The sequence below is a fragment of the Myxocyprinus asiaticus genome, chromosome 33 (genome assembly GCF_019703515.2).
Source record: "Myxocyprinus asiaticus isolate MX2 ecotype Aquarium Trade chromosome 33, UBuf_Myxa_2, whole genome shotgun sequence".
Classification (NCBI taxonomy): domain Eukaryota; kingdom Metazoa; phylum Chordata; class Actinopteri; order Cypriniformes; family Catostomidae; genus Myxocyprinus; species Myxocyprinus asiaticus.
This window is the reverse complement of record NC_059376.1, coordinates 2,306,058-2,326,280: the sequence shown is the minus strand read 5'-3', so window position 1 is coordinate 2,326,280 and position 20,223 is coordinate 2,306,058. Positions and strand designations below refer to the sequence as shown.

The 20,223-nt window shown below is 39.9% G+C and overlaps 1 protein-coding gene across 1 annotated transcript in view; it reads right to left on the bottom strand.

Annotated features, from left to right (window-relative positions):
* LOC127424521 (membrane-associated guanylate kinase, WW and PDZ domain-containing protein 1-like) overlaps positions 1–20,223 on the bottom strand; it is a 75,284-nt gene that overhangs the window by 19,821 nt on the left and 35,240 nt on the right. The window contains exons 13-17 of the mRNA XM_051669826.1: positions 16,364–16,398; positions 14,038–14,299; positions 8,631–8,722; positions 7,973–8,177; positions 2,468–2,779 (exon numbers count right to left, since the gene is read on the bottom strand). Of these exons, the coding sequence (XP_051525786.1) occupies positions 2,468–2,779; positions 7,973–8,177; positions 8,631–8,722; positions 14,038–14,299; positions 16,364–16,398 (906 nt within the window). The remainder of the gene's footprint in view (positions 1–2,467; positions 2,780–7,972; positions 8,178–8,630; positions 8,723–14,037; positions 14,300–16,363; positions 16,399–20,223) is intronic.

Here is a 20,223-nt window from a genome sequence, read left to right as displayed (position 1 = left end):
AATACCCCCTTAGTGAAAAATATCTGTTAGACGTTGGGGCCCGAAAAAAGCTCGATTTCACAGGTTGTAGTGTTCTGAAATGTGTCAGAATACAATTCATAACGCAACACAAGTACACGTAGCATTCGCAGCATAGTTATCGTAAACTTTCTTCTACTACGGTCAGTTTTCTATTTCAGGATCGACTACTGTCATGACAGAGGAATACTTTGAAGAGAATCTTGCTGAGCATGTTTATAGCTAACTACCAGAATAATAACACATCCGGTTCAATGGCTCAGACATTTGAAGGACACTCTATCGCCCACTTAAGTACTGAGGTTTGTTACCACCACAGTAATGCAAGAATGCACAATAAGTACAGTAGGGCTGGACGGTATGACGATCTATATCATGCCGATAATATAAAGTGTCAATCGACTGAGATTTTGCTGATGTTAGATATTAGGAAACAAACCAGCCATGTTTGCCTTCAGATATTCTTATATTCTCTATAGAGATGACTTTAATCATTAAGTGTCTATATTCACTGGATATTTTTTTTACTTATGTATTAGTTTCTTTGTTGCATTGCTTTGAGAAGATGTTGAGTTTCTTGAGGAAAGTTTATAATAATATTATTAATAAATATAGCCGCAAGCGGCAATTATCAGGGTCCAAGCACATATGGATAGGTGACAAAATAATCAAATTTGACAGAAAAGATCCTGTGGATGCCATCGACAGTTGTTTTGGTGTTGGTTAGGTAAACTTAACCCTAACCTTAATTGCCTTACAGTAGCACAAAAAGTTTTTTTTTTGTTATGTTATATCGCCCCCTAACATCACAAATTGATTACATTTTGCATGTGACCACAGAATGGTCTACTGTCCAGGTGTATTAAGTTTTGTTAAGTTTGGATACTGCGCTCACAAGATACAGGCCACACCCAAAAAACTTATTTGCTTATATCTTCAGAATGATTTGACATATCAAAAAGTTATCTTTTGATAACTTTTTGTCAGAAGGGTCTGTAGATGATTCTGTAGATGATGTATACCATGTTTCATGCAAATTAAATGATTTCGAAAAAGTAGGCTTTTCAAATAAATCGAAATTGTAGAAAACATTTCGTGCGGAAATTCATGTGACCATATAATTTGGGGGCATTGATGGTTTAAGAGAAGCGACAACATTTTAATCTAGCCTATACGGTTCCCGAGTTATTAAAAACATTTTTGAATTAGCTAATTATAGCGTCACCTTATGGACAATTCTCACACAATTTTATATACCGCATCACTCAGTTACCCTGCTTGTGTATAATACGTTTCTTGACCATCGCCCATTCACAATATGAGTTCTTAGGTGCTGAAATTTGATTGGCTGTTAGTGGCCATTTTTGTTGATTTGTCTAAATGATTTTTTTAACAGTATGTTAGCACTTGAACCAAAGAAGAGAAATATTTAATTTGAACTATGTCGATCATACGGCTGCAGCTGTAGCGCCCTCTATGGGTAGAATTGTACAAAATTTTGCGTGCATCCTCAGAATGTCCTGTAGACTACATATACTGAGTCTGGTTACAGTCTTTGCATTTAACCGGAGGAATTGTACTGCTAATATCTTCGGAACGAATTGAGATATCAAAATTATTTTGATAACTTTTTGTCAGGAGGGTCTGTAAATGATGTGTACAAAGATTCATGCGAATCAGAAAAATGGCCTAGGAGGAGTTCGAAAAAGGTGGAAAATCTGTATAGACAGAAATTAAATCAGAGATATACGTTATGTCACAGGAAAAAAAGATTTTTATTTTAGCCTTTGTGGTTGCAGAGATATATGCGAAAATGTAAAAAATGGTTTTATAGCGCCACCTACAGTTGGATGGGTGTGTTTGTGTGCACCTGAGTAGCGGTGGGGATTTGGGACCATCCTGCCAAGATCTGGATCTCTAGGAGTTACGGTTTTTGCTGCCCATACGCTTTTAGGGCAGAGAAAGAATAAGAATAATATTTTGACCCCTAAATATTGGTCAACAACATATCAAACTGAAATGTGGCATTAATGTGATATTTAGTAGTATGGAGCGGTTGATTTAAAACCAAGTTGAGTGTTGTTTTTTTGTTTTGTTGTTTTTTTACTTTAAATATGTTTTTCAAGTTCCAAATAAAGAGAAAATTATAAAAGAGGAAATAGTTATCTTTAATTCACTGACTGGATTATCATAGACATTGAAATACAGTTATTTAAAATAGAAATCAAATTTAAATAGATTTTCCAGCAAAAAATATTTTATTGTTACATATTGTTATCGTGATATAAAATTATTCATATCGTGATATAAGATTTTGGTCATATTGCCCAAGCCTAAAGTACAGTAGGACCTTACGTGTGCATTGTGTTTGCCATGCATTCACATCGAGAACGTTTCTGGCTTTTCTCACACTAACTTATTCTAAAATATTCACACACACATATCTTACCAAATGTAGTTCCAGAGTCAGGCCGCGACACGGACGACACAATGACGAAGCCGAAACCTTCGTTCTCACCACGTTGGATCTCAACATCATAGGGCTGTAGGGCGGCTGGTGCCATGGCAACCACAGTGCTCCCGCTGCCACCCCCGCCTCCACTGCCAATCCCACTGGTGCTGCCCGACCCAGAGCTGACAGTGTTGAGCGAGTTCTGGCTGCCCTGCGGTGTCCGTTTCTCCTCCGTGAGCGACGGCGCCTGTGTGCTGCTGTGATGAGACGACGCAGGAGATGGGGGGACATCAACCTCCCCCTTATAAGCTACACAAATACAATGAGAAAAAGAAGTGTTATGTGCATTTACACTGACAAATAAAAACATTAATTAATGTGTCTTCAGCTAGAGCCAAAATGTGTGTTGGGAATTTAGGGTATGATGAATAATTTAGCCGCACTGCTTAAAATTCTTACAAGTTCTTGGAAATACAACACCTTAAAACTTTGAGCATGAAATCAAAATTGGAGTTCTTAAATGGGCTCTTATTCAATGTCTGAGATAATCTTAGCAGATATCAGTCTTCTAAATGGACAGGCAATACTGACGGCATATACAAGTTTTTGTCCAGTAAAATGCTCTCTAAAATGTGAAGGCCCCTAGAGAAGTAGCCAATCATAGTCTTGTATGTCCTGTGCTTGACATCTTATGTACAGGTGCATCTCAATAAATTAGAATGTCGTGGAAAAGTTCATTTATTTCAGTAATTCAACTCAAATTGTGAAACTCGTGTATTAAATAAATTCAATGCACACAGACTGAAGTAGTTTAAGTCTTTGGTTCTTTTAATTGTGATGATTTTGGCTCACATTTAACAAAAACCCACCAATTCACCATCTCAAAAAATTAGAATATGGTGACATGCCAATCAGCTAATCAACTCAAAACACCTGCAAAGGTTTCCTGAGCCTTCAAAATGGTCTCTCAGTTTGGTTCACTAGGCTACACAATCATGGGGAAGACTGCTGATCTGACAGTTGTCCAGAAGACAATCACTGACACCCTTCACAAGGAGGGTAAGCCACAAACATTCATTGCCAAAGAAGCTGGTTGTTCACAGAGTGCTGTATCCAAGCATGTTAACAGAAAGTTGAGTGGAAGAAAAAGATGCACAACCAACCGAGAGAACCGCAGCCTTACGATTGTCAAGCAAAATCGATTCAAGAATTTGGGTGAACTTCACAAGGAATGGACTGAGGCTGGGGTCAAGGCATCAAGAGCCACCACACACAGACATGTCAAGGAATTTGGCTACAGTTGTCGTATTCCTCTTGTTAAGCCACTCCTGAAACACAGACAACATCAGAGGCGTCTTACCTGGGCTAAGGAGAAGAAGAACTGGACTGTTGCCCAGTGGTCCAAAGTCCTCTTTTCAGATGAGAGCAAGTTTTGTATTTCATTTGGAAACCAAGGTCCTAGAGTCTGGAGGAAGGGTGGAGAAGCTCATAGCCCAAGTTGCTTGAAGTCCAGTGTTAAGTTTCCACAGTCTGTGATGATTTGGGGTGCAATGTCATCTACTGGTGTTGGTCCATTGTGTTTTTTGAAAACCAAAGTCACTGCACCTGTTTACCAAGAAATTTTGGAGCACTTCATGCTTCCTTCTGCTGACCACCTTTTTAAAGATGCTGATTTCATTTTCCAGCAGGATTTGGCACCTGCCCACACTACCAAAAGCACCAAAAGTTGGTTAAATGACCATGGTGTTGGTGTGCTTGACTGGCCAGCAAACTCACCAGACCTGAACCCCATAGAGAATCTATGGGGTATTGTCAAGAGGAAAATGAGAAACAAGAGACCAAAAAATGCAGATGAGCTGAAGGCCACTGTCAAAGAAACCTGGGCTTCCATACCATCTCAGCAGTGCCACAAACTGATCACCTCCATGCCACGCCGAATTGAGGCAGTAATTAAAGCAAATGGAGTTCCTACCAAGTATTGAGTACATATACAGTAAATGAACATACTTTCCAGAAGGCCAACAATTCACTAAAAATGTTTTTTTTATTGGTCTTATGATGTATTCTAATTTTTTGAGATAGTGAATTGGTGGGTTTTTGTTAAATGTGAGCAAAATCATCACAATTAAAAGAACCAAAGACTTAAACTACTTCAGTCTGTGTGCACTGAATTTATTTAATACACGAGTTTCACAATTTGAGTTGAATTACTGAAATAAATGAACTTTTCCACGACATTCTAATTTATTGAGATGCACCTGTATATTCTATTGGTAACACTTTACAATGGTGGTTCTCTTAGTCAATATTAGTAAATGCTATAGGTATCGTAATAATGTTAATGTTAACGATTTGTGTTACGTAAATGCTTTAAATGATGTTAATATATATCCACTTTTAATTTTTAAGTATGTGGTAGTATAGAGTATGTAGAAATTAACATTAACCAACATTAATAAGTGCTGTGAAAGTATATTGTTCATTGTTCATGTTGACTAATGTAGCAAACTTATGTTAAAGGAATATTCCGGGTTCAGTACAAGTTAAGCTCAATCGACAGAATTTGTGGCAAAGTTGATTACCACAAAAATTAATTTTGACTCGTCCCTCATTTTCTTAAAAAAAAAAAAAAATGTCTGTGTTACAGTGAGACACTTACAATGAAAGTCAATGGGGTCCATTTTTGGAGGGTTTAAAGACAGAAATGTGCAGCTTATAATTTTATAAAAGCACTTGCATTCATTATTCGGTTAAAACTCATGTATTATTTGAGCTGTTCACTTGTAGCATTTTCTGATAAAGAATTGTGTCAAATGCAGATGGTACATTAGCTGGGTTTTCATCCATGTATCTTTAATATGAATCTTTGGATATCACATTAAACACCACGATGCAAATAAAATCCCCAAAATGCGCGTTAAAATGTATATGCTCATTTGAGGTAGATACATTTTTGATGTGATAAAAAGATGTGTATAAAGTATAATGATATTGGGATACTGTATTGATACACATTAAAAAAGTAATGTGAATACAATATTCCCTCTAAGAATCTCATCAATAGCATCACAAATAGCATCTCAAATGTTGTTCTGGTGATTGTGAAATGTCAAAGTCTGTCATCAAAATGATTGTCTACTATTACCTCCCAGAACTGTGACAGACAGAAGACATCTGCCACTGAACGCTAGCAAACATGAAGTTCGTCAGAGCGTTTCATCTGCACGCTCTAAACCGCAAATCATTTATTACATTTAATAAAAAAGCCACAGTGGCTGAGAATTTGGGTCATCATTTTGGAATTCCCAGATCTCAGTTTTATAGGTATTTACAGCTGCGCCACATGCTCTGTGCGGTTTTTGGGAGTAGCACACACCCCCCTAAGGCGGCAAATGCTTTGGGAGAGGTGATTACTGCTTTTGGAAAAGGTCATGAGGCATCAGTGTATTACTCCCTGTTAATTCAGAGTCTGGGGGACGGAGCTTCAACTTCTCTGAAGAGATTATGGGAGAAAGATTTATACTTGGTATTGGAGGAAGGAGTGTGGGCTAGGATTCTAAAAAATGTCAAACCTGTATCCAGAGATGCAAGGGTTCACCTTATTCAGTTCAAGATTTTACATTGATTCTATTGGACCCCCTCTAGACTGTATAGGCTTGGTCTTAAAGACACACCTACCTGCTGGCGATGGCAATCAGAGGATGGAAATACAACCCATGTTTTTTGGGGGTGTGCTAAGATCCAAGGGTTTTGGTTGAGTATTCAGAATATTGTATGTGACGTCTTGGGCACTTGGGTTTCGTTTTGCCCCAGACTCTGTATTTTGGGAGATGGGCCAGAAATCAATGTGGAGAATAAACATGTGGAGGATTGGGTCCTGACCTGTGTTATGGTCGCCAGACAGGTGATTTTGAGGGGTTGGAAGTCAGTTGGAGCACCCCCATTTCAGGAGTGGTGCTCGGAGATGGGGAGAGTGGCAGCCTTAGAGGAGGGGTATTATAGAATTCTAGGGAATCCGGATTTGTTTGTAAGAATATGGGGTGGATATTTAGCATTCTTGGAGGGTTCTCGGGTTGAATAGTGGAGAGAGAGAGGGGTAATTGTCAGTGTGTGTGATTTTTATATTTTTATATACACTATATTGCCAAAAGTATTCGCTCATCCGCCTTTAGACGCATATGAACTTAAGTGACATCCCATTCTTAATCCATAGGGTTTAATATGACGTCGGCCCACCCTTTGCAGCTATAACAGCTTCAACTCTTCTGGGAAGGCTTTCCACAAGGTTTAGGAGTGTGTTTATGAGAATTTTTGACCATTCTTCCAGAAGTGCATTTGTGAGGTCAGACACTGATGTTGGACGAGAAGGCCTGGCTCGCAGTCTTCGCTCTAATTCATCCCAAAGGTGCTCTATCAGGTTGAGGTCAGGACTCTGTACAGTGTGCACCCGCCTTTAGAGTCATCATTGTGTAGTTTGATTAAATATGATTGTAAATTGTGTATAAAAATAAATAATTAAATAATTAAATAATTGTCTTTAGAACCCTGTGAGCAAGCTGAAGATGTCTATGGCAAGGAACACAAAACTCCACAAGATGCATTCAGTAATCATTCCAGCAGACGTTGAAAAGACTGTCTATATAGTCATCTGCCTCTAGAGGGCGCACTGCCGCTTACACACTGCATGTCACGTTTTGTCAGCATCACAGGAGAAGAACTACATAGACACACAGATGAAGATGAAGCGGGCTCAATGTAATCAGCGTTGGAGCTTTCTCTATAAATTAACATTATGTTTTCTACATAAACTGTGATAGCATGTGAAAGTACACACAGTACATACAGCCGGTCTCCTTGTTTCATCCCAACCTACAATTATGTCAGCAATCATCAGAAAAGCACAAAGACACATTCAGCTGACCAGAGAAGGGGAATGTTATGTGCTGTATTCACACAGTGTGTTATGATATTACTTAATTTAAAAGAAATAAAATATGTCCAAAGGTCCGAAATATCGTAACATGAAGTTTAAATGAACTCAACTATGTATCTTGTATCCAAGTTATTATTAACTGTAATTCATTAACAGTAATTAAACAATAAACAAATTGGCACTAAACATAGCCTAAATGTATTAAAATACACTGAACTAAGAATATTTTAAGAGGAAAATGCCAATAGTTGCATTTCTTAAGTATATTAATTTAAATTATATTTAAACAGTAGGCTACATGCACATATTATTTGGAATCCTCCATGTGCACTTTGCGATATTAACGTTAACAATTAATCGATTAATTGACCTTTACTTTCCAGGATATTATGAAAATATCTGAAAATGTACTTCCTAGTGTTAAGGTATGAAAACTAAAACTATTCTAAAACAAAACAATGAACGATTAAAAGTAAGAAAAAATAAAGTGAAATTGTAAATACAAAATGAAAGAAATATTTTAACTAGCATAATATTCAAAACCATAATAATCCTAAAGTATACTGTACATGTGTGTTTACCACCATAACTAGTCTTGCGTCGCACAGTGAGGTTGACATGGCCCTGTTTAGCTGCTTGCTGCATGAGTTGAACCACCAGTTGATGAGACTTGCCCACCACAGTTGTGCCATCAACACAAATGAGCTCGTCTCCAGACCGCAGACGCCCGTCCTCATCCGCCGCCCCATACTTCACTATGTGCCCGATGTAGATCTGCAATACATATTGGGAAATTTTGAGGATGAAAGGAAAGAGGAGGAGAGTAGGGCAGAAGAACAGTTTCTGAATATTAGCATACAAAGCAGGACAGTTTCTGGATGCTGATTGGCTGGAGCAAACATCATACTCAATTTAATACAAGTGAATCAAGTCTCCTGTGTACTTCACGTGAGGAGCGCTATTAGCCAATGTTGAACTCTCCAAATCAGTCACTTATGAGGGTCCATGTTGGCTAAGATGCTGCCTATGAAGACATCAGACAGCAAGGCAGCTAACTTGGTTTTGCAATAGAGCATTTGAGGCTGTCATTGACTGTAGCAAAACTCCAGTGCATACATAACAAATGTTTCTGCACTTTTTATTTAGGTAACGATGCACAGCTCTACACTGTATAAAAGGTAGTGCTGTTTTATTTGTTGTTGGGTGTGTGTGTGTGTTCTGACTCACTGGTTCTCCAGGTTCATTTCCTCCCAGGATCCTAAAACCAAAGCCAGTGTCTTTCCTCCACAGGAAAATGTCCTGCTCTTGAGAATCCGGCACTGCATATAAAAACAACTATTAATAAGCTACAAACAATTAGTGGTACGATCAAAATACTATAACACAATATGAGTAATTTTATATTATGACAACTGTATATATCACAATTAGTGCTATCAATTTAGCATGATTAATTATATACAAATAATAATAACACTACTGTACTACTTCTAAAAGTACTGTATAGTAATACATTTGCAAATTGAAGATAACCAGAGCAGATGGGTGTGTTGTCTAACACCTCACCCATCTACTGTGCCCTCTTCCTGGCCCAGTCACATTTCATGCTGACTTAGACAGACTAACCCTTGGCCAATCAGTGAGCCTGAACAGCGCATGGCTCCCACACAGGAAACAACATAATGTTCACCACAGACGCTTAGCATGAAACATTTAACTGTCCTGCCCATGTCAGGAAGCCACACATGGATTGTTTAAAGGTCTGGCTGGCCTGTTTACTCCATGTGGAGCAATTAACAGGCCTGACTGGGAATTGGCACTATGAACGGGAGCCACCAGGAGTCACGGTTCAATCTGCCACCAAACACGCCTGTGTGCATATGCACAAGCAATCACAAGCACATAAATACCATGGTTGGGAATCTTTGGTACATCACGATTTCATTTCAGGGGGTTGCAATCATATACCAAAACAATTATCTATACATATAAATCAGGGCTTTCAATCGATTAAAAATGTTTAGCAAAATAATTGCAAGACATGTCAATTAATTCATCATTCTAATCTCATACCTGTATATGAATATTTGCATAGAAAGGACCTCAAATACAGTATATAATATTTTTTATATATATATATATATATATATATATATATATATATATATATATATATATATATAAACAGTATACATACAGTATCTACTATATTGAAATGTATGATTATTATTTTTTGCAGACGAGTAAAGCATTGATTAGACAATAAAAATGTGGCTTTAGAAGTTCATATATTGTTTGTTTTATTCCCATATCGTTGAACATAAGCTAATAGTCAACAGCAATCATTTTTGCATTAGAGTTTGTTCTGTTCTCAAATGATGCATTCTTGTGTTCTCTCTGCACTATTTTTAATTATTTTACGATTTATGTATACATATGCATCAGACGGACACTTTTGAAGCATCTCACTGGTTTTCAGCATCATAAACGCTACGTTTTTAGGACGCTGTGCCAAGATAAAAGTAGTAAAAACTATGAAAGTGGTGTCTGGAGATTGTTGTGTTTCATCCAGCTGTCAAGAACGCATCCTGTGTGAATGGCTCTCATTCTGTGGCTGCGCTGCTTGTAAGATTTGTTGAGGCGCCCTGACTGCCCCCTGCTGACACACCTCAGAAAAAATGTCTTGGTTACTGCCGTAACCTCCGTTCCCTGATGGAGGGAATGAGACGTTGTGTCGATGTAGTGACACTAGGGGTCGCTCTTGAGAGCCCCGAACACCTCTATTTTTTTGAGAAAAGGCCAATGAGAATTGCCGAGTGGAATTTGCATGCCACTCCCCCGGGCATGCAGGTATAAAAGGAGCAGGAATGCCCACTCTCATTCAGGTTTTATGCTAAGGAGCCGAGACAAGGTCCGGCCATTTCAGCGGCTAGTACAGCATTGTGGCAACAGGGACACAACGTCTCATTCCCTCCATCAGGGAACGGAGGTTACGACAGTAACCAAGATGTTCCCCTTCTGTCACTCACTCGACGTTGGAGCACCAAGGTGGACATCGCGATCAGGACTACCCACATGCAGTTCTTTTAGTGCCTTGGCCTGGTGTACCTGCAGGAGGGCCATGGCATGCAGAGCGGAGGCGGCCTGTCCAGTGGCACTGTAGGCTTTGGTTGCCAGAGACGACGTAGTCCTACAGGCTCTGGAGAGGAGCGCCGGATGATCCCGCCAGGTGGCAGCGTTTTGCGGGCACAGGTGCATCACAACTGCCTTATCCACCTGAGGGACCTCCGTGTACCCGTGAACTGCCCCGCCGTCGAGGGTAGTGAGAGTGGACGAACCCGGAAGTCTGTTTCAGGCAGCGAAAGGTGCCTTCCACGACCTCGTCAGTTCGTCGTGCACCTCCGGGAAGAAAGGAACGGGGGGGGGGGGGGGGGGATGGCGTGGCCGTGAGCGGCGCCCCAATCCCAGGAACCAATCATCAAGCCGCGAGCGCTCAGGGGAGGGTTCCAGTCCAACCAGATACTCATGGCGGCCTGGGCAAGCATGGCAGTCAGCTCTGCGTCAGCCTCAGACTGGGCGGGCAGACCCGGAGGAGGCAGCCCAGTCGAGTCCTCAGTGTCCGACATCGCCAGTGCGCTCTCCGATGCAGCGATCGAAGACTCATCCTGCTTGCAGGCCCCAAAAGAGACGTCAAGCTGGCCATGAGGCGGGCTAGTCTCATTTCGGAACCGGACGGGAGCAAACGAGCGTGCTGAGGAACGGGAGGTCCGCGGGGAATTACCTGGCGAGACCGCGCCCATTGAACTCCCTAAATCGCTTCCAGCGCCAGCCGGACCGGCCTCATACCCAGGGGTAGAAGGCACAGCGCGGGGGGCGGCTAGAGTGGCTTTCCCGCTTCGGAAGAAGGAAAGCCGCGACTGCAACGTTGCCATGGTTATATTCTCGCAATGAGAACATAAACCATCCACAAACGCTGCCTCAGTGTGATCGCTGCCCAGACACGTGAGGCAGCGCCCGTGGCCATCGGAGAGATGACGAACGCATCCAGGAATCACACAAAGACGGAAAGGCATCTTTATAAAGACGCGTCTTTAAAAAGACGTTCAACGTCAATGTGTGTGCTCTAATAGAGAAAATATACTCTTTAGGAATATACGCTCTTTTAGCGCTGTCGAAGCGCCCAGGGGCGAAATCTGCACTCGTCGTGCAGAAGGAGAGAAAGCCACTGGAAATGTTTTTCAGCGGCAGGAACTGGGAGACTAGTCAGGATCGAGGGAAAGATGAATGCAGCAATGTAAAGAGACATCCTTGATGAAAACCTACTCCAGAGCGCTCTGGACCTCAGACTGGGGTGAAGGTTCATCTTCCAACTGGACAACGACCCTAAGCACACAGCCAAGATAACAAAGGAGTGGCTATGGGACAACTCTGTGAATGTCCTTGAGTGGCCCAGCCAGAGCCCAGACTTGAACCTGATTGAACATCTCTTTAGAGATCTGAAAATTGCTGTGCACCGACGCTCCCCATCCAACCTGATGGAGCTTGAGAGGTCCTGCAAAGAAGAATGGGAGAAACTGCCCAAAAATAGGTGTGCCAAGCTTGTAGCATCATACTCAAAAAGACTTGAGGCTGTAATTGGTGCCAAAGGTGCTTCAACAAAGTATTGAGCAAAGGCTGTGAATACTTATGTACATGTGATTTGTTTTCGGTTTTTATTTTTAAAAAATATGCAGAGATTTCAAACAAACTTCTTTCACTTGTCATTATGGGGTATTGTTTGTAGAATTTAGGAAAATAATGAATTTAATCCATTTTGGAATAAGGCTGTAACATAACAAAATGTGGAAAAAGTGAAGCGCTGTGAATACTTTCCGGATGCACTGTACCTATGGGTCAGGAGTCATGATTAATAAAAAAAATTACCATGCTATTTTTTATACACTGTAATTTATCGCACCAAATTAACACGTTAAATCGACAGCCCTATCTGCAACAGTATCGTGGTGCACATCTTTGTCAAGTTGCAAAATTCTGTGACAATTCCATAATAAACAAACATGGTTGACCTGGCAATAAAAATAGGCTGAAAAATCATGAAACATAATAATTAAAAATGATTGTAAAATTCTGTTTATTAATTTTTGTGGATCGATCCAGAATCATTTCAGAAAGAATCACAATCATCCACTCCTACATTAAGCTGAAAGGTTTTTGGTATCATCTTTAGAGCGCAAGTCAAACTACAGCTTTATTTTCATACTAATGACAATAAATATAATGAAGACTGTGGGTGCAGGTAACATCTGAAGGTGGCTAACAATGCAGTGTGCTTACATCAGAGTCCTGAACAGCATCACTCTTCAAATATTCCATAACTGTGTGTAGCCAGTGAGAATGACTCAAACATAATGGATAAACGTTTAAGACCTCATCTTTTAAAGGGAACTGCACATTTGCACAATTGTTAAACATCATAATGAAATTGGTCAAATTTGTTTATATTATAACAAATGGTATGACGATCATATTTTTGAAATTAACAATTAGAGGAATACTTCAACTAAACATGCTAATTCTCTCATTGTTTACTCACTGTCATGCTGTTCCAAACTCGCATGACTATTTTTTCTGCAGAACACAACTTTCTTCTACAATGCAAGTCAACAGGGATCAAAACTTTCAAGCTCCAAAGAGCACATAAAGGCAGCATAACTGTAATCCATACATATATTTCACATCTTCTGAAGTTATATGATTGCTTTAGGTGAGAAACAGACCAAAATGTAAGCTCTTTTTCACTATAAATCTTGAAATGTGCCCAAAAGGAGCACAGTGCAGATTTCAAATGGTTGCCATGAACCAATCCCTGTTTCACTGTGTACATCAATAAGATGTTGCATTTTAATTTTCTAGTCTTTACCATCAACATTTTGGTGACCGCAGCCCATTTTACAGGAAGCAAAAAACAACTCATCCTGTGACTATTATTTCAACTCGAGTCTGCATTTTCAAAATAGCCAAACTGGGCATGGAAACCGTGAACCTGGCGACACTGTGTCTGGTTTGTGTACAGGGCTTTGCGCATATGTCAAGTATGAAAAAGTGTAATCGAGCTTTTCTCATTAATGTGAGAACAAGAGACTGCAGATGTCAAAATCTATAGTGAAAAAGGAGTAACATTTTGGTCTGTTTCTCACCCAAAACTGACGCATCGCTTCAGAAGACATGGATTGAACCACTGGAGTCATATTTGGATTACCTTTATGCTGCCTTAACATACTTTTTGGAGCTTGAAAGTTTTGGACCCCATTGACTTACATTGTATGAAAAAAAAAACACTTATACATTCTTCAAAATATCATTGTTTGTGTTCCACAGAAGAACGTCATCCGAGTATGAAACAACATGAGCATGAGCAAATTTGATTTTTGGTTTAAGAAGAAATGCACTAGGAGAGTGGCTGTAACAGCCATGTGAGAGAAGAGCTTGTTAACTCGTTACTCCTTAATGCTAAAAAAAGCAATGTTGTGAAAAATGCATGAGAGTAAGTGTCTGCTCTGATATGTAAGGCTGCCAGCTCAACTGATAAAGTTCAGGGCTGTAATCACTGTGAGAATGAAGGTGGGCTACTTACTGCGGCTCTCGTACATGCTCCTGGACTGAGCCCAGATCTTGAAGGGGTCCGGTTTCTTCTGGAGCGTCCCATTGGCCGCTGGAGGGTCAAAGGGTGGCAGCACGGGCAGAGGCTGGTTGGGAGGTGGCGGTACAGGTGGGGGGGCCACCAGCGTGTCGCTGGGCACGACAGGAACTGGACGAGCAGGCGAGTCTGTGTGTGTGCTGCGGTGACTGCACACACTGTGCTGAGAGCTGCTCTGACTGTCCTTCCTCTCCAACTGCTGAGAGACACACACAACAAATATTTTCGTCATCATTTACTTCTTATCACTGTATGGAAAAGAGCAGCGTGAATATGCTGCTAAACATCTCCCTTCGCGTTCCACAGAAGCAAGGATTTGGAATGACATAAAGGCGAGCAAATGATGACAGAATTTTCATTTTTGGTTGAACTATCCTTCAAAATTGTATGGGAGTAAGCACCATGGAATCATTGGAAAAGTGAATTATGGATATGGGATGGAGAGATACAGTCATATTTATACCACTGCCCAACATGACAATGACATGACTGTGTCGACCTAGAAACAGGGAATGACATGTGACAGAGAGAAAGGGTAAAAAGACAAATGAAGAAAGGAAAATGGAATTTAGTGCAGGATGGGGGCGGGGAGGAAAAAATGAACAAATAAAGAGGACAGAACTAAAAAAAGACAGCTTAGGGAGGGAGAGGGAAAGCGAGAGGAGGTACAATCACACAAGGTCGAATGATGAGTGTATGACTGAAATGCACACAATGCTTTGTGGTTGTTAGGGTGTTCTGGGTGGTTGCTAGGGCAGTGCGACGTGGCAATGAGTTTTGAGCGGTTATAGCACATTTCTAGATGGTTGCTAGGGTGTTCTGGGTGGTTGCTAGGGCATTGTTATGTGGTCACTAGGGTGTTCTGGGTGGTTTCAGGGGACGCTGCTATATGGCTATGAGTTCTGAGTGGTTTTAGCACCTTGCTATTTGGTTCTAGGGTGTTCTGGGAGATTACTAGTGTACTCTGGGTGGTTGCTAGGGCATTGCTACAGTATGTGGTCACTAGGGTGTTCTGCGTGGTTTCTAGGGTGTTGCTATGTGGCTATGAGTTCTGAGCAGTTTTAGCACATTGCTGTGTGGTTGCTAGGGTATGCTGTGTGGTTGCTTGGGTGTTGCTATGTGGTCACTAGGGTGTTCTGCGTGGTTTCTGGGGTGTTGCTTTGTGAGTTCTGAACGGTTTAAGCACATTAAGCATAGATGAAAATTATCCTATCACTTAGAAATGTTTAGCACATTGCTATGTGGTTCTAGGGTGTTCTGGGAGGTTGCTAAGGTACTTTGGGTGGTTGCTAGGGCGTTGCTATGTGGTCACTAGGGTGTTCTAGGTGATTTATTGGGTGTTGCTATGTGGCTATATGTTTTGAGTGGTTTTAGCACATTGCTGTGTGGTTGCTAGGGCGTTGCTATGTGGTCACTATGGTTTTCTGGGTGGTTTCTGGGATTATGCCATGTGGCTATGAGTTGTGAGTGGTTTAAGCACAATAGGCATAGATGAAAATGATCCTATCACTTAGAAATGTTTAGCACTACACCTGTTTACCTCTCCTGTGTGTTCTGTGGATTATTTTTATGGTCTCAGCTTATTATATTGCATTGTCTCATTTATATATATATAAATCATGGGTCAGAAAAGTTCTAAGCATATAAAAAGGATATATACTTTTTATTATTAATAACTCAAAAAGCATTTATTGCTAAAACTGTGAAGGATATGGTAAGGGACCATCTAAATTCATGGTCAATTTCTTGGTATTATTCATCTTCACTCTAGTATTACTGACCGGTACTCTCACTCTATTTGTATATTACGCAGACTGCATGGTGCACCTACTCCCTACGGGGACCATCTTACCCTAAGGGGGCACCAAAAACTCCACTGGCTGCCGTTCCTCGCACTACGACCCCTCCTCGCACATTATTTGAAAAATGTGTATCATCCATTTGCAATACTGTCAGTAGACACCATGTGAAATTAACACTGCTGCTACTGAGCCAATCAGACATGCTTATCGACACATGCTGATCAACTCAAAATGACCAAATATCGACCAACTAATTGGTCTGGCCTATATCACGAAACATCGGTGAGCTAGTTAGGGAAGTCAAAGGAAAAAATGTGTGAAATAGACACTGACAAGCAGAGAAAGTTCAAGACTAATATCACAAGACAGACATTCTCACGCATGAGATGCGAGGAGAGGAAATAAAGGAGCGATCGGTAAATGAGAAGAGAGAAAGACAGACACAAATGAAGTTGTCTTACCAGCACTTTAGGGCTTCTCTTGGGCTGCAGGACTCCTGTGAGACAGCGGCAGAGAGACAGAGAGATCATCACATTATACGAACACAAAACCTTTACACAACACACAGAGGAGCACAGCTTCAGTTTCTCTCCTGCATCACTCGCTGGATGCAGGTGCAGTCCCGTAGCTTGTGTGTGTGTGTCTGTGCTGGAGTGGATGTGTGATTAGCTGCTGCCTGAGGATGCTGCTCCACTCACCCGCCTGTGTGTGTGTGTGTGTGTGTGTGTGTGTGCATTTCAGTTTGTCCCGCCCCTTTCTTTCTGTGACATCCACCGCCTTCTCATGCATACAGGCACACACACACACATGCAAGTGTTGTTTTTAATCTTACACCTACTCTGCCCCTGTACACACACATTTGAGCTCATTAATACTGCAGTCAATTCAATTCACACAATCTCTTCTACATGTTGCCGTGCATGAATACAAATATAATGTTAATTTAGGGCTGTCAAGTGATTACAATTTTTAATCAAATTAATTACATGACATCTTCAAATCTGATTGGATTGGATCAGCACTCGGACGCTATACTGTTTGTATCACTCCGCTTGTGTTTGTGGTGTTCTAAATTAAAGTGTAAGAGCAGCACAGATGTGTAAAAGAGCTATAGTATGTGTGTCTTTTCCTTTATCCCTGTGACATTTAAGATTTTAGCCAGCAGGTGGTGACAGAAGACCATTTTTATGTGTTATGAGCCAGTTAAGTTTGACGTTCATTGAGTCAGCGTACGTGACAGCGAGCGGTTTCTGTGAAGTCATCGGCAGTGTCTCTCACTCCATGATCGCTCGGATTACTACTACACTACAGCTGCGAAGTAGAGTTGAACTAACAGCTTCAGCATTAAGGCTTATCACAGCTGAGAAACACACTGAACGGTGTCTTTTAACGCGCAGAATGCGCATGCACATGGAATTATTTGCACTAATTAGTGGGTCCACAAGGTGGCAAAACTCACATTTGAGCCATTGTTGTCACGAAGATGCAATAGAAGAAGATGTAATCGCCGCTAAACAACAGGAGACAAAGGTAAAAACAACAACAGTGGATGTGTACATCAAGAGCGCATATGTGAGGAGGTCAGGAGATACCTGTAATTGTATAACTTGAATCTGAAGGACTACAAAGACATCGTTATAGGTCTAAACTCCTGAAGAGAAATAGTCTGGTGTCTTGTACAGTCGTAGCGCGTATGCGCCAACCGCCTGTGTATATGCACACAGTTATATGAAGTATACTTTCACAGGCTCGCGTTTGAATGTCCACAGACGCTGAGTGTTCACATCAAAATCAATGTATACTTTGGGCTTTACTGTTCATTACTGCTTGGGAGTCGCAACAGACGCAGGTTATTGCACACGCTCAATCACTCTCTCTCTCTCTCTCTCTCTCTCTCTCTCTCACAAACACATCCTTGTTTCTCCAATAACTTGCTAGAAACAGCCTAAGCCATTGTTACTAGTTTTAAAGTTATATATTTTATTAGTAACAGGAACTTGATCGTATCTTTTAAACTAGCAATGGCAGATCCTGAACCATGGCGTAAGAAAGAAGTCCCATGCACTAGTTCGTTTTTTTGTGACAGTACTTCGTTTTCCCAATTTTTTTTATTTACTTATTCATTGAATTGTTGTATAAAAGCAATATCACACACGCAAGCTTGTTGTATGGCCCTAAATCAGCATGGTTATGATTACATATGGCACTCAATATATAGACATACAGCACTCTTGCTTGTGTGATATTGCTTTAAGTGTGTGTGTGTGTGTGTGTGTGTGTGTGTGTGTGTGTGTGTGTGTGTGTGTATATATATATATATATATATATATAGAGAGAGAGAGAGAGAGAGAGAGAGAGAGAGAGAGAGAGAGAGAGAGAGAGAGAGAGAGAGAGATACACATTCAGATAAAAATATATTGCATTATTGTGGCAGACAAGTAAAGCATTGACTAGACAATTCAAAAAGTGTCTTTAGAAGTAAATATAATGTTTTGTTTCGATACTTATGAAACATTTGTGCTTTATGCCAGTGTTCTCTTATTCAGCTGTAAAGAATATTACCATGTAGGAATTTGTGGTGCTTTTTCTTTTAGTTTGTTGTGAAGGGTTCATCAGGGTTGGGTAAGTTCCTCAAAAAAAATTATTCATTACAAATTACTAATTGACTTGTAATCAGATTAATTTAATGATAGTCTTATTTGGATACTTATTATATACTTTACTGATTTCCTCCTTGTTCACTGACTCTTGAGAGGGTGCCCACCCTTCAGCAGTCACAAAACGCAAACAGATGTACATTTTTAGGGCTGTCGATTTAATGTCTTTATTCTGTGAGATTAATTATATTTTAAAAATGCAATTAATCATGCCCCTGGACCATAATAAGGAATTTTCACCTTCACGTTTTTACGGGTCTCGTTCAGCAGGGGGCAGTCAGCACAACTCCAGCTGTACAGACAACAAACCACACTCACTGACAGCAGACACACGAGATGAGGACACGTTCTTGCGTTCAAACACAGCTGGTCAGAGCGTAAATCCGAATGCAGGAATCTCAAGACATATTTTTTAAAGTTTGAAACTTTGTTTAACTTAATACAGTGACCTAAAAACATTATGTTTATGGCGCATCGCATAGAAAGTGAGATACACCAAAAGCATCCGTGTGACGCATGTATAGACATGTCCTACCTCAGACAGATTGAAGAGAATTGCTTAATGGATTGCTGTGACTGTATGAAAAATAAACAATATATCGCCTTCTGAAACCACTTTTTGTATTGCCTAATCAATGCTTTACTCATCTGCCATGATAATGTAATGTATTTTACTTATCTGAATTACTACATTTTAATCTATTTAAAAATAAATATTAATAATAATTTTACAATTATTAAATGACTTTTTTTTATTTTATTTGGGGGCCTTTCTCTGCAAATATTGATTCATGTGATTAATACAATAATTAATCAGCACATCTAGTTATTAATTTTATTAAACATTTTAATCGTCTGACTATTATTTTAGAAAAATATGTGACCCAAGTAATTAAAAGTAACCTAATTAAAAGTCAGTAATTGTAATCTTATTAAAAAAATTTGAAAGGAAATGCACTACACTACTTTTTGTACTAAAAATAGTAATTCGATTACAGTAATTAATTACTTTGTAATTAAATTGTAACTGAATTAGAGTTTGATGTACTATGTAGACGTGGGGTATACATGTCCAAGTCATGTTTCACCCCAAAATCAAAAGAAATGTATGTTTCATACAGTAGGACCATTCAGATATTTTGCATTGTGTTTTCATCATGATTAAGAACATTTTCTCCTAAATTCAAATTCCCCAAATTTATATGGTCCCAAAAATAATTTAAAAAATACTGCTGAAAATCAGTTCCAGAGGGCAAATAATAAAAAAGTTAATATCTGACAATATCTGACACACTCAGCTACAGTACAGTACTGTAATTTCATTTCTCTCTCTCTCTGCATTTACTCTTATCTGAGTATCGTCATGGAAATAATTGAGTGGCAAGATGGAGAGATTCACAGCACTGCACACAGCTGGGAGTGTGTGTGTGTGTGTGTGTGTGTGTGTGTGTGTGTGTGTTGTTTTTCTTTTACTAATTTGTCTTTCATTTTACTTTTCAAATTTTTTTTTTTTGTTTTTTTTGGAAAAAGCATATTTTCTTTATGCCAGTTCTTTTAGCTTTTCTACTCTTTATATTTATAAGTATTTGTCTTTTATACAGGAAACATCAAAAAGTAGTTTTAGTTGTTGTTTATATTTTACATTACATTTTGCAATAACTGTT